This window comes from Dermacentor albipictus, unplaced genomic scaffold, assembly GCF_038994185.2.
Source record: "Dermacentor albipictus isolate Rhodes 1998 colony unplaced genomic scaffold, USDA_Dalb.pri_finalv2 scaffold_15, whole genome shotgun sequence".
NCBI classification, from domain to species: Eukaryota; Metazoa; Arthropoda; class Arachnida; order Ixodida; family Ixodidae; genus Dermacentor; species Dermacentor albipictus.
In genome coordinates this window covers 13,565,039-13,577,353 of record NW_027225569.1, presented here as the reverse complement: position 1 = coordinate 13,577,353, position 12,315 = coordinate 13,565,039, and the positions used below count along the sequence as shown (strand labels likewise).

The 12,315-nt window shown below is 46.3% G+C and overlaps 1 protein-coding gene across 1 annotated transcript in view; it reads left to right on the top strand.

Annotated features, from left to right (window-relative positions):
- Positions 1 to 12,315, top strand: part of LOC135916399 (uncharacterized) — a 208,680-nt gene that overhangs the window by 46,960 nt on the left and 149,405 nt on the right. The window contains exon 5 of the mRNA XM_065449749.2: positions 5,155 to 5,277. Within this exon, the coding sequence (XP_065305821.1) occupies positions 5,155 to 5,277 (123 nt within the window). The remainder of the gene's footprint in view (positions 1 to 5,154; positions 5,278 to 12,315) is intronic.

The window sequence follows — 12,315 nt, the reverse complement described above, 5'->3', positions numbered from 1 at the left end:
TTGCAGAACCCAGTATCGAATTGTATGGTCAGAGAATTCCTGTGAACAAAGAACACAAGTTCTTAGGCATCATATTTGATTCTAAATTACCCTTTATTGCACACATAAAGTACCCCAAAGTCAAATGCTTAAAATCAACGAACTTAAAGTGTTATCCCACACAACATGGGGCAGCGACAGGAAATGTTTAATGAATCCTTACAAGAGCCTCATTCGATCACGGTTGGACAACGGTGCCGTGATGTATCATTCTGCAGCTCTGAGCGCGCTAAAGATGCTAGATCCGTTCCACCATCTACGAATCCGTCTGGCCACTGGAGCTTTCAGAACAAGTCGCATTGAAAGTTTATATGCTGAATCAAATGAGTGGTCACTTCATCTGGAGAGAACATACATCAGCCAAACATATTTTCTGAAAGTCCACTCATATCCTCAACATCCGTGCTTTAATACCATTAACGATATGACATATGCTGCGCTCTTTTATAATCGACCCTCCTTAAGACAGCCTTTCTCGCTGCGTGTGAGGGAGCTTAGTGATCAAATGCATGTCCTACTGCTCCAGCTCCGCCTAATGCATCCAGCCAAGCTGCTACCTCCTTGGGAGTGGCAGCTCATACAATGCAGTATATCTCTTGTGCAAGTCACAAAGCATGCTCCAGAGATTGAAATCCAAATGCATTTCCGGGAACTCCACTACAAATACGCCTGCACGGAGTTCTACACAGATGCATCGAAGTCACACGACGGGGTGTCCTATGCAGCCGTCGGTTCATCCGTCTCGGAATCCGATGTACTACATGCAGAAACCAGTATCTTTACGGCCGAGGCCTGCGCACTGTTGTCGGTTGCAAAGCATGTAAAGAAATAAAAACTCAAGAAATCAGTTATATATACGGACTCCCTTAGTGTTGTGAAGGCCTTGATGTCAATCTGTAACCACAAAAATCCGGTAATTGATGAACTCTGCTCTGACCTGTGCAAAGCATATATATCTAGCCAACATGTGAGTATATGCTGGGTGCCTGGACATAGGGGCATCGAGGGTAACGTTCTAGCGGACCAGATGGCCACACCAATTTGAATGCATGCAGTTAATCCTACTGCTTCGGTCTCTGTCACATGCCTGAAACCTTTCCTAAGAAAAAAACTGCAAAACTACTGGCAACACTTGTGGAACCTGGAAACAAATAACAAGCTGCATGTAATAAAGCCACAATTAGGTTTCTGGCCTCCTGTAACAAAATCCCGCCGGACAGATATCCTATTCTGTCGTCTAAGAATAGGACACACATTTGGCACACATAACTTTTTACTCACGGGAAACGAGCCTCCAACCTGTGGTAGATGCGGCGAGAGGCTGACCGTCCTCCACGTCCTACTGGAGTGTCGGGAAGCCGAAGCTGAAAGAAAGAAACATTTTCTCTTCGCATAATGGCAGCACATCCACCTTCATCCTGTTATGTTTCTTGGTCCAGAACTACTCTTTGACACCAAGGCAGTCATAGGTTTTTTTAAAGATGTGTTGCACGTTATTAGCCCCACATGTTCGTAGCGCCTCCCCTCTTCATAGGATGCCGCTGTGATAATTATTTTGAATAGCACATGCCTCTAGGCCCTTATGGTTGAAGGGCTCTGGCGAGGCAGTAGTGCTGTAAGCAAAATAACTTCTCGCATATTTTAAATAATGCATCATTCTTCTACGATGGATTTTAATGTTCATAGTATTCATCATTAGTCATCGCCATAATTTTATAGCACGTAGATTTTACGCACTTTACAGTGACTATTTTTAGGCCTCCTTACAGCCACGTCACATCTTCACAGAACTCATTATCATCACCGCGAAATCACTAACACTGTCTTCGCACTCTTTGGCCATATCTGGCCCTTGCGCCACTTAACCACGCACATTCATTCATTCATTTTTGCACGTGCATTCATAAGGGCAACTTTTGCGGACTAGTTATCGCTTTAGGGTACAAATGTGGCTTCTTATTGTCATGTAACTGTTAAATTTAAACGCAGGAAACAGGGGCCCTATAACGTAAAACCATTCCAATCTGTTTCTATTCCAAACTCCTGACGTCAAATTTGCATAACCACCGACGCAAGCACCGGGCTGTCACTCGCAGGGCTGTCCGAACAGACCGATCAAACGTTCTCCTCGTTCATAGGAGGTCATTTTGTTTGCTTGAAAAACGAGTAACATTGCCTACACTGAGCGGCTTGTCGTATCTAATTGGCTGACAAGAGGCGAGGAGAACGCTCAAGTGGAGAGGGATTCACTGGGCCAGAGCCTGTGCACTGAAAATCGATAACCGGATGAAGAGGGTGGTGCCGGCGGCGGCGATTGGTTGGCTTTCCCTTACTTTGCTTGTGGTGGCTGGTCGAAAATCACGGCGACATGCAACGGAAGCTTAAGAATGACGCTAACGCTGACCCTCAGCAAAGAAGAGTTGGCAGAATGATGCGGTAAACGTGATGAAAGGGCTCGAAAACGTTACACGGCCACGCAAGAAGTTTTATTATACGCAAATACACCCATGCTCTCCGGCAGGTGCGAGAAGCCAGTGTCTCAGCGATCGGCGGCAGCCATCTTTTATTCCTTTTGGATCGGGGCAGCCTGCGGCTATTCCGAAAAAAATTCATTTTTGTTCGGCATATTAATGCATCTTTATCGCGTACACGTCACTTTGACGCGGTGAGTTTGAGCGGTTTTGTGACGTCGCGTGACAGGCAGGTGAAGTGGGTGCAGCCCAAAAACTTTTTGCCAATAGCCGAGGGCTAATCGCAAAAAAGGGTCAAATCAGAAATAACTGTTTTATGCGGAGCATATTACTACAGTTCAACCCAGCTCCTCGGGCGCGGCGGTGTCGCCTTCAATACCACGTGACACCGTGACGTCACGACAGAGGAGAAACGGGGCTCCAACTCGCGCCGTCGCTCGCGGCGTCGCCTTCAAGGCTGACCACGTGACACCGTGGCGTCACGACAGAGGAGAAACGGGGCTCCAACTCGCGCCGTCACTCGCGGCATCGCGGCGGTATATAAGCAGCTGCGCTTGCCTCTGCTAGACACTCACGAGGTGAGATGCCTCCTGGAGACAGAGCTGCTCGTTGGAATGAGAAGCGAAGGTTGCGGTGTGCTATAGAGACTGTTTCTAGGTGGCTTTGCTACGGCGCAGCGACTACGCGCCCCACGTCGGACGCGGTGAGCGTCGAGCAACGCAGCGTTCGGCGCGACAACGAAATGTGCGCCTGAGCAAGCGCCGCACGCCTGAGCCGACGCCGACCACACCGGCTTTTCTGCGACACGAGCTCCTTAGCGCTGTCGCGTTAAAATAAAGGCTAGTATGCTTCGCATCCAGGGCTTAACCTTAGCTAAGCCACAGTCAGTTTTTTCTTTTTTCTTTCAAATCATGCATAATCAGTGTGTGCACATCATATCAGATGGGGAGGTATCGCGGTTTTCATGACGAAGCGTGACAGACGGGTGAAGTGGGCGCGGTCGAAAAAAGTTTTTGATCAATCGTGGAGGGCTGATAGCAGAATTGGTACAGAAAAGTTTGGAATAGTTTTACGTTATAGCGCCCCAGGGTTACTTTTCGGCCATTTCAAGAATTTTCTCCTTGTGAGAAATATCAGCCAAATCCAGGAAGCGTTCCAAAAATAAAATGTTTCTGCCTATTGCACGCTTGTCGCCTCATATTAGCCCTCCGAAACCTATTCCCGCGTGAGTCGACGAAAACTTTAGACAGAAAGGAGCACAAAACAACCAAGTTAAACGCGCTCATTTGCTCTTCAGACGCGTTTCTGCGCACATTACACAGTGGGATGTATATGGTGCCATTGTCCCACAAGTGACTAAACAGGCACTAAAACAGTCGCATTTCATCGTTCGGTCATTCCGTGTGATTGCTATCGTGGATGTTGGTCCTTCTTTCATTGCTTATGTCGTCTTTCTGCTTTTGATACTTAGTTTAGTTTAAATGTAGGACGAGCTGCGCACACAGCTATTAGGTTGGCAAAATCCTAATCTGTTAAACCTTTATTCTGATCTGATCGATATCTTGGAAACTTGTTTCTCTTTGCCTGCTTGCCGAAAACAGGCAAACCGTTTTTTCTTGAATCGTGCATAAGCCAGTACGGATTTCTTCCTTTGTTTTTTGTCAAATGAACATGATTGTGGTGATTTTAAAATTTTAATTAGATTGATTTGAACGTACGATGTACTTTTAATATGTATATTGCTGTATGTGAATTGTTGTAGTCTTTCTGTAAGAAATTGTTCGTACTTCGTCATTCATTATGTCGAAACATTGTCTGCGTGCATGCAGGGCGTCTAGGGCCTAGTCCAGGTGAACACGTGTGTCACCTTTAGTTCTCTTTACCTGGACAATTATATGTTGTCTAAATTTCAATAAAGTTACACAAGACGTGCGCCATCAACCGTGTATGTGGTCTTCGTCAAAACTTTTTTATTTTTTAGTTTATATGCATGTTTGCGTTATTTTTCTGCTCTTCTATATGTGGTTAGCCCTATTCTCCACTTTTGGATTTACATTGTCCAACACCACATTTGCGCCGTTTGATGTTTGGATGACATCACTAAATAAATCCTGCTTCTCTCTTGTACGTTGCCCATTCCGAAATGGAAATAATTTTAGCTGGAGAACATTGGGCTATCTTCAAACAATCGGGCCTTTTTGGATAAATTATTTGCAAAGATTGGTGACTGGGGACGTGACGGTGATCGTCGTTCTCATGACACTAAGGCTGATGTTTATACCTGCTACCTAATATTAAGGGCTTCAAAAGCACCTTGCATAAGAAAAGGGTGCTCTGGTCTTTACAAAAGGTCGATTTAGTGCAGACCTTATTATCAAAAGCTTGTGGCAGAAGATCACGTCCCTAAAATTGCCAGCAGTCCAATATTTTGAGGTTTGTTTTTTAAGAGTGTAAACGCGTGAGCTACCATAAAAAAAAGGAAAGCTGGAGTTAAGACAGCTCACAGCTGGCGAACCCATTTGGCTAGTTCTTTCAATTCCTCCACAACTGATGATTATGATGAATGCCAGTCCGCAGTGTACGTAGCTAGTCTTCTTCAACACAAGTTTTAAAGCTCACTACTGATTCTTTTGCTCGCATTCAGATGATCAGGAAACGACAATCTTCGAAGGCCGTAACTCAAGCGGTGGCCACAAAGACAACGGAGCTGTGGCGAGGCCGCTTACCCGTGCATCGCGTAGGACTACTAGGGCTACGCCAGTTCCAGGTGGGTGTAGAGCTCCGTATTAATGAGTTGCTAGAGAAAACGTAAAGCTCAATGTAGGCTTCACGTACCAGCTTAAGGTTCACTGTACTTCGCGGAAGTTTCGTTCGTGAAACCCTTGTTCATTCTAAAGCGCACTACTTTCAATCCTTTAGAAATATGCATTGCAAGCGATTACATCAAATATTCATCATGGATATGAACTAAAACGCAAGCCAACACTTTCCGTGAAGCTCTACACTAATTCGAACTTGATCGTTGTGTCGTTGTGCACGACAAAAACCACCTATGACATGCATTTCGAAAGACATGCGCTAAATCACAGTGCTTCTATGGAACAATGTTAGCTTGTGCTTCACATTAGTCGCGCATTCTAGACGAGTTTGCTAATTATTCTTGCCTGAAGATTCTCTACCAATCGCTTCATGTAAACCGAAAGCGATCAGGTAGCTTCCATTGCACGATATGCGTTCGTATGTGGCAATAAGGCAGTGAGAATAACGTGCCGTTTATTTGCCTATGTGAGACACTATAAGCAATGATAACAGCGAAGATGACCGCTTCGGGTGGATGTTTCGGAAGCAGCGTTTTCAGGCTTCTTGCGTTTCAACGCTGTCATACTCCATCGGAACATGGTACGTGGCTGAGAAGCAAATGCTGTGAAGGAAGGGCAATTATTACAGCGTTAACTGATCGACGTTTTAGCATATGTGATATATTTATAGACACTGGCTAGCCTAGATATGCGAAAATATCTCACGTGATGTTCTGCTCTCCGGATGCTGCCAAGACAAGGCTAAGCCTTCACCTGTGTTTCTGAACGGAGTTGGCAGTTCGTACTGGGCGGGGATGGGTTAGCAGACATGGTTACAGTGAGAAACAGCAAGACACGTACAGTAGTGCTTAAAGGTGAGTTCCACTACAGATGGCGCTACCGCCATGTTGCAGCCAAATCAGCATTCTAAGCGGGTTGTCTGCTACTGACATGTTTTTGGTTGGAATGAGAAGACTGTGGGTTATATCGGCTCAACCTAGCAAGTTTGTATGACATAAAAATATTTTAAGTTGTCTCTGAAAGTGGTACAAGAATTACATGTCGCCTCGCTCGACGGTGTAATGGTGTAACTAATCCGTATACCGTCATGTAAGCAAAGAACCGCACAGTTTCACAGTACTTTTGGTTGCTGCAAAAGACGGCGAATTGACGCAGGTTCCATGTGCGGCGGCATCGTGTTTCTGTTTCCCCATACGCGGAAAAGAAAAGCCGCCCAATATGTAAACTTTTGCATTCAGTGGTGTGTTTTGTCTTAATTTAACTGTTCCTAATAAGGTGTTTCTTTCTCTTCCCCTGCGTAAACTAACGTGGATGAAATCGCGGGACTCTTTTCAGAAGCGCACTTATTTGTGCGTGCTTTGCCTCCGTAGCTTTCTTTTCATAGCCACAGAAAGATGTCCATGAGTGTAGCTACGCGTGCACGTAAAACTAAAATAAAACTATGAAACACCAACGGTCATAAGGACAGTCTCCAGAAATGTGCTGCCAAGCGTTCAGTGTGTTTTCATGATTCATGCATGGCCCTGGAGGAGCTATGAAACTCAATGTCGTTCCAAATAAGTGCTGCAATAGCTTCCTGCTAGCGGCGAAAAGCCGTCATAACTGCCACACCAACGCGCCTTAAAAAAAAACGTGAGAATAGACATGTCGTAATCATGCTTCTCTTAGCATTTCCACAAAGCAAGCAACTCTTCTACTGCTGGGACCCAATTTAGCAACAAGATGTGTCCTAATGATTACAATTAAAATGTTTCCCGCCGATATTTACGCACGCACGTGGAAGGTGCAATTTTCTGTACGAGCACTGTCCGTGTACTTATGTAATGTACCTCAACAGGCCGAGGTGCCCTATAAAATCCACGGACTAGAAAGCAATGTATGCGTACAACAAATAAACAGAAAACATAATATAGCCATACATAATATACATAATATAGTTTTGCTCACATGCATTTAGAACTTAGCAGCCGAGAAAGTAAGCTTAACATGGAAATTAGCTGCTTCTAAACGTGAAACTGGGAACCGCTATAACTATTACTGTATATATAGTGCAAAAATGCGCAGCCATGCGCTACTAGAGCAGACATAGATAGATCTTTCACTACCAATTTGTTCTTTTGTACAAAACGGTACGATAAGGACAGAGTACTACTGTTTTTACAAAATATGGCAATTGCTGATGACGCACACTAAATAGGTATAAGAACTCCTGACATCACTAAATTAGAAGGCATGCTTAAGTATAATGCTATTCTGGGCCAGGAGAAAGAATGCCAATCATCTGTATGAAACACAGGTTACTTTTGCTTTGTGGATTGCTCTGTGTCCCGCAATATGCGTTCCACGCTCTTTTCACCTGGATAGTTAGTAATTCATACTCACACGCCTACAGTGCGAAAATCTACGAAGTACGAATCACAAGGCATCAACAAAAGCACGAAAGTCCATCTAAAGTTGATATTCAGTTTGCAAAATGAAATCAAATTCACCGATCACTTATATGTTCCCGTTTCACTTGGCAGAAAAAAGTCGACCGCACGCGAAAGCCACGGTTTGCTCTTCAAATGCATGATTCCGCTGTAGCAGGACAGCGCCAGGTTGTGGGATAGTCGAAGCATTTGACCCAAAATGGCACATCATCGACCCTAATATGTGGACCAGACTAAAGACGTGCCTCAGGTCAGAAGATTGTCAACAGGAACCGAGAAATCAGCGAAGTCATGAACAAAAGCACCGGAAGTAGAACGCTACCCTGAAAAAAATTGCGAAGGTCTTATAGTGTTGCTGGTTAAATAATTGCAGGACGGAAAGTAGTGTATACGAACAAAGCTTTACACAGTGTTGTGCACGGCTGCTTTGAAGCTAACGTTCTCCGGGTTGGTGGCGATAGAAAGAGCCAGCTCAGATGGTAGAGCGGCTGCCCCGGAAAGGCGGTGGTCCCGGGTTGGAATCCCGGACAAAGACGAATTTCTCTTGAAATGCGAGGCTTTTTCTTTTGACGAACCCGTATGGGTGTCGTTTTAGCAATTTGCCACGCTCGGGTGGATGTCTTATTTTCCTTTTATTGATTACTCTCTCCCCCTTGCAGGTTTGCGCAGAACTATTACGTCAAACTCTTGCCTTTTCTTCTAGTTGTTCATAAATTCGACTTTGCCCTGCCATCTCCTAGAAGCCTGGTTATCTCAGATGCTAGAGCGACTGCCCTGCATAGGCGTTTGTCCCACGTTCAAATCGCCGCCAAGGACGTGTTTTTCTTCAACTGCGAGGCCTTTTCTTTCGAGGAACGCGTATGGGGGACCTTTGTAGCAGTTCGCTACGTTTTGCTGGATGTCTGATATTACCTTTACATTGGGTTGAGTGTTCTTTCTCGATGAAACTACTTTTCAGCACGTTGACACCAATTTGCCGAGCGATGACTTTATTTTCCGAGCGGTACCATGGTGTTCACAATGCACTTCTTTATTGGGTTCATCGGCGAATTGCACCTAATACTCTGGGGGGTTGTCGTAGTCGTCGTCCGATGGATACCCCAGAGCGTTGCATCTTATTCGTCGTCGTTGACCAGAGGCTAGGCGAGGCCGCCTGCGTTTCCAAATTAATCGACAGTAGCATGGCATTGTGAACGGAGTATTATGTCCGGGCATACCTTACTTCGCGCAGTGAGCATGCATGCTCTCGAACACCAAGTGGACTTCAGTGCCTCGTGAAGTAGTGACTGCGTCTATTGGAGAGGTGAGTACGTACACGAACGCTGCCGAGACCATTTGAGACAGATTTGGTGCCACGGCACGCACAGCCACAAGTCCTGTTTCGACGAACTGTACAGCACACCTATATCCATCTCCACCGAAGCAGTCACGGTGCAGCAGCTGGATTGGCACGTCACGCCGCGTTGCGATCGTCGCCTACTTCGTCAGCAGTGAACTGGCGCCTCGGGCCACGCTTTGCTGCGTTGCCTGATGATGTATAGACGCGAGCGATTCACCTTCGGACGACGAAGTCTCCATAGCGCCGACAGTGGCGCCATTCATATCATGCGCCATCTAGTGAACCGCCCGCCAGGCCGAGCCCGACCACGCACACATCCTCGAGGATGTTGAACACTGTGGCCTGTCGCAACGGTGATGCAGTGGTTAGCGCGTTCGGGTACGGAGCAGCAGCGGTACGGAGCAGCAGCGGTGGGGCAGCGGATTGAATCCTCACCGTGGCGACTTTTCTTTCAACAGCGGAACCAGGCACGTACCCAGGGGGGGGGCCCGGGGGGGCCCGGGCCCCCCCCGAAATCAAGTGGCATACCCCCCCCCCCTCCCCACCCACGCCACCACTCCTCACACATTCCTAAAGCGCCGCCAGATTAATGTTGAGACTTGGCAGCTGTTCATCGGTCAGCCTTATGCTGCCTATTTCACTCCTTTTAGATGGCGGTAGTTATCGGCATCTCTTGTAATGTGAAGGACAGTTTTCTCATAGATTCCGCACCCGCGCGATTAACTCGAGATGCGTTCAGTTGTCACCATCTATTCCACCGTCACGCGCATAGCTCTTGCTTTTGTTAGTTCAACCTTCTTTGTTTAGGCTGATCCTGGGACCAGGAGAGGGATGCGGCTGTTACTTAGCTGGTCTGTATACTCTCATGGAACGAGTTGCGGCCGGAGAAAACGCCAATTGCGTTTAAGTTTTCCCTGTGCTTCATTATTTCCTTGAGTTACTCACGGCTCGCCGCGACGCTGGCAGATGCCCGGAACCCTATACACGTGATATGGGTTAGATAAGGTGGGAAATAAAATAATGTGAAAGAGCGTCCATCATGAAACCCTGCAACAATCCTTAAACCCATTAGCAAGATGACTGTCGCCCGTTAGCTCGTCTGTTTTTCCCTAATTGTATTGCGCTTTTCGTGCAAATTTGGCAACTGGAAACAAAAATCGCAAGGAGTTGAGAAATTAAGCGATCTACTAAGGGAGAGAGCCAACGCAATAACCAAAAATGTTGACTGTTGTTTATGAGACTATTTATGGATCAACATCTTTTTATTTAAAAAGGAAGTAGAGGAAACGCCGCCGGAAGTGGAGAATAATTACTTGCTTTGAATGACGCTTCTACAGTTATCGGTCGAACCGCCTCACGTAGCCACTTCTCTGCTGTGCTTATGTGAGTGTTTTTCTAACCTTTCTCGGTGAGCGCAGTACGTCTAGAATCGCAGAGTCCTGCGCTCTACGCGGTTGTATGGGAGTGGCGGCCGCACAGCGTTGCGCAATTCGCAGAACTGTCAAAACTGATCAACAAGGCGAAAATAACTGCTATTCGAAACTATAACATGAGAAAGACTGAAGAAGCCGTAAAAAATGAACGCAGCCTGAAATCAGTAAAAAAGAAACTTGGAATAGGACAAACCATGATGTACGCACTAAAAGATAAGAAGGATAATATCATCAGCAATCTATAGATACCTAGATACCTATAGAGAAAGGGGTCAAACAGGGAGACACAATTTCTCCAAAGCTATTCACTGCGTGCTTAGAAGAATTCAAGCTATTAAACTGGGAAGGCTTAGGAGTAAATATCGACGGCAAATATCTCAGCAACCTTCGGTTTGCCGATGACATTGTTCTATTCAACAACAATGCAGACGAGTTACAACAAATGATTGGAGACCTTAACAGAGAGAGTGTAAGAGTGGGGTTGAATATTAATATGCAGAAGATGACGATAATGATAAATTGCCGGGCAAAGGAACAAGAGATCAGGATCGCCAGTCGGCCACTAGAGACTGTGAAGGAGTACGTTTACCTAGGTCAATTAATCACAGGGAACCCTGATCATGAGAAGGAAATTTACAGAAGAATAAAAATAGGTTGGATCGCATACGGCAGACATTGCCAGCTCCCGACTGGAAGCTTACCATAATTATTGAAAAGTAAGGTGTGCAATCAGTGCATTTTGCCAGTGCATATGGGGCAGAGACTTGAGAGCGAGTTAAGGACCACGCAAGGAGCGATCGAACGAAGATTGCTAGGCATAACGTTAAGAGAGAAAGAGAGTGGTTTGGATCAGAGAGCGAACGGGTATAGACGATATTCTAATTGACATCAAGAGGAAAAAATGTAGCTGGGCAGGTCATGTAATGCGCCGGTTAGATAACCGTTGAACCATTAGGGTTACAGAATGGATACCAAGAGAAGGAAAACGCAATCGAGGGCGACAAAACACTAAGTGGAGCGATGAAATTAGGAAATTCGCGGGCGCTAGTTAGAATCGGTTGGCGCAGGTCAGGGGTAAATGGAGATCGCAGGCAGAGGCCTTCGTCCTGCAGTGGACATAAAACATGATGATGATGATGATGATGATGATGATGATGGTGGTGGTGGTGGTGGTGGTGGTGGTGATGATGATGATGATGATGATGATGATGATGATGGAGGTGGTGGGCCCCCCCCGAAAAAAAATCCTGGGTACGTGCCTGAGCGGAACTGTTCTTGGTCGATCCCGTGCATTCGTGCAGCTTGGCGTCACGCTCGTCACGTGACCTGGTAGCGAGAGAGGCGAGAGTGACACAGGCAGCTGCGACACGCCTAGAATGGGGCGGGTGAGTGAAGCAGCCAATGAGCATATGCGGAAAGTAGGTCAGTGAGAGGCTCGATGCGGTATACACAAAAGCCGTCACTTCATTTCTTCCTCCGCCTTCGTGCTTCCAGTATGGCCAAGCCTGCTTATATTCCCTAGGAGAAAGCGGCCCGACGTGAGTGCCATCCGAAGCTTGCGCGGGAACGGGCCTGACGTCGCACGCTACGGAAGAGTTCCCGTTGTCGTTGTCGGGAATTTCAACATCCACATTTTGCGGGAGAACTGGATTGTAGAGCACATCCATGCGGAGTTTGGATTAACATGGTTCAGCAATGCGTGGGCCAAGCAACCAACTAAGATTTGGGGCAATTGCGTTGACTTGGTCGTCGCGAAGGTAACTGATCTGCAACCGATAGCTGTGC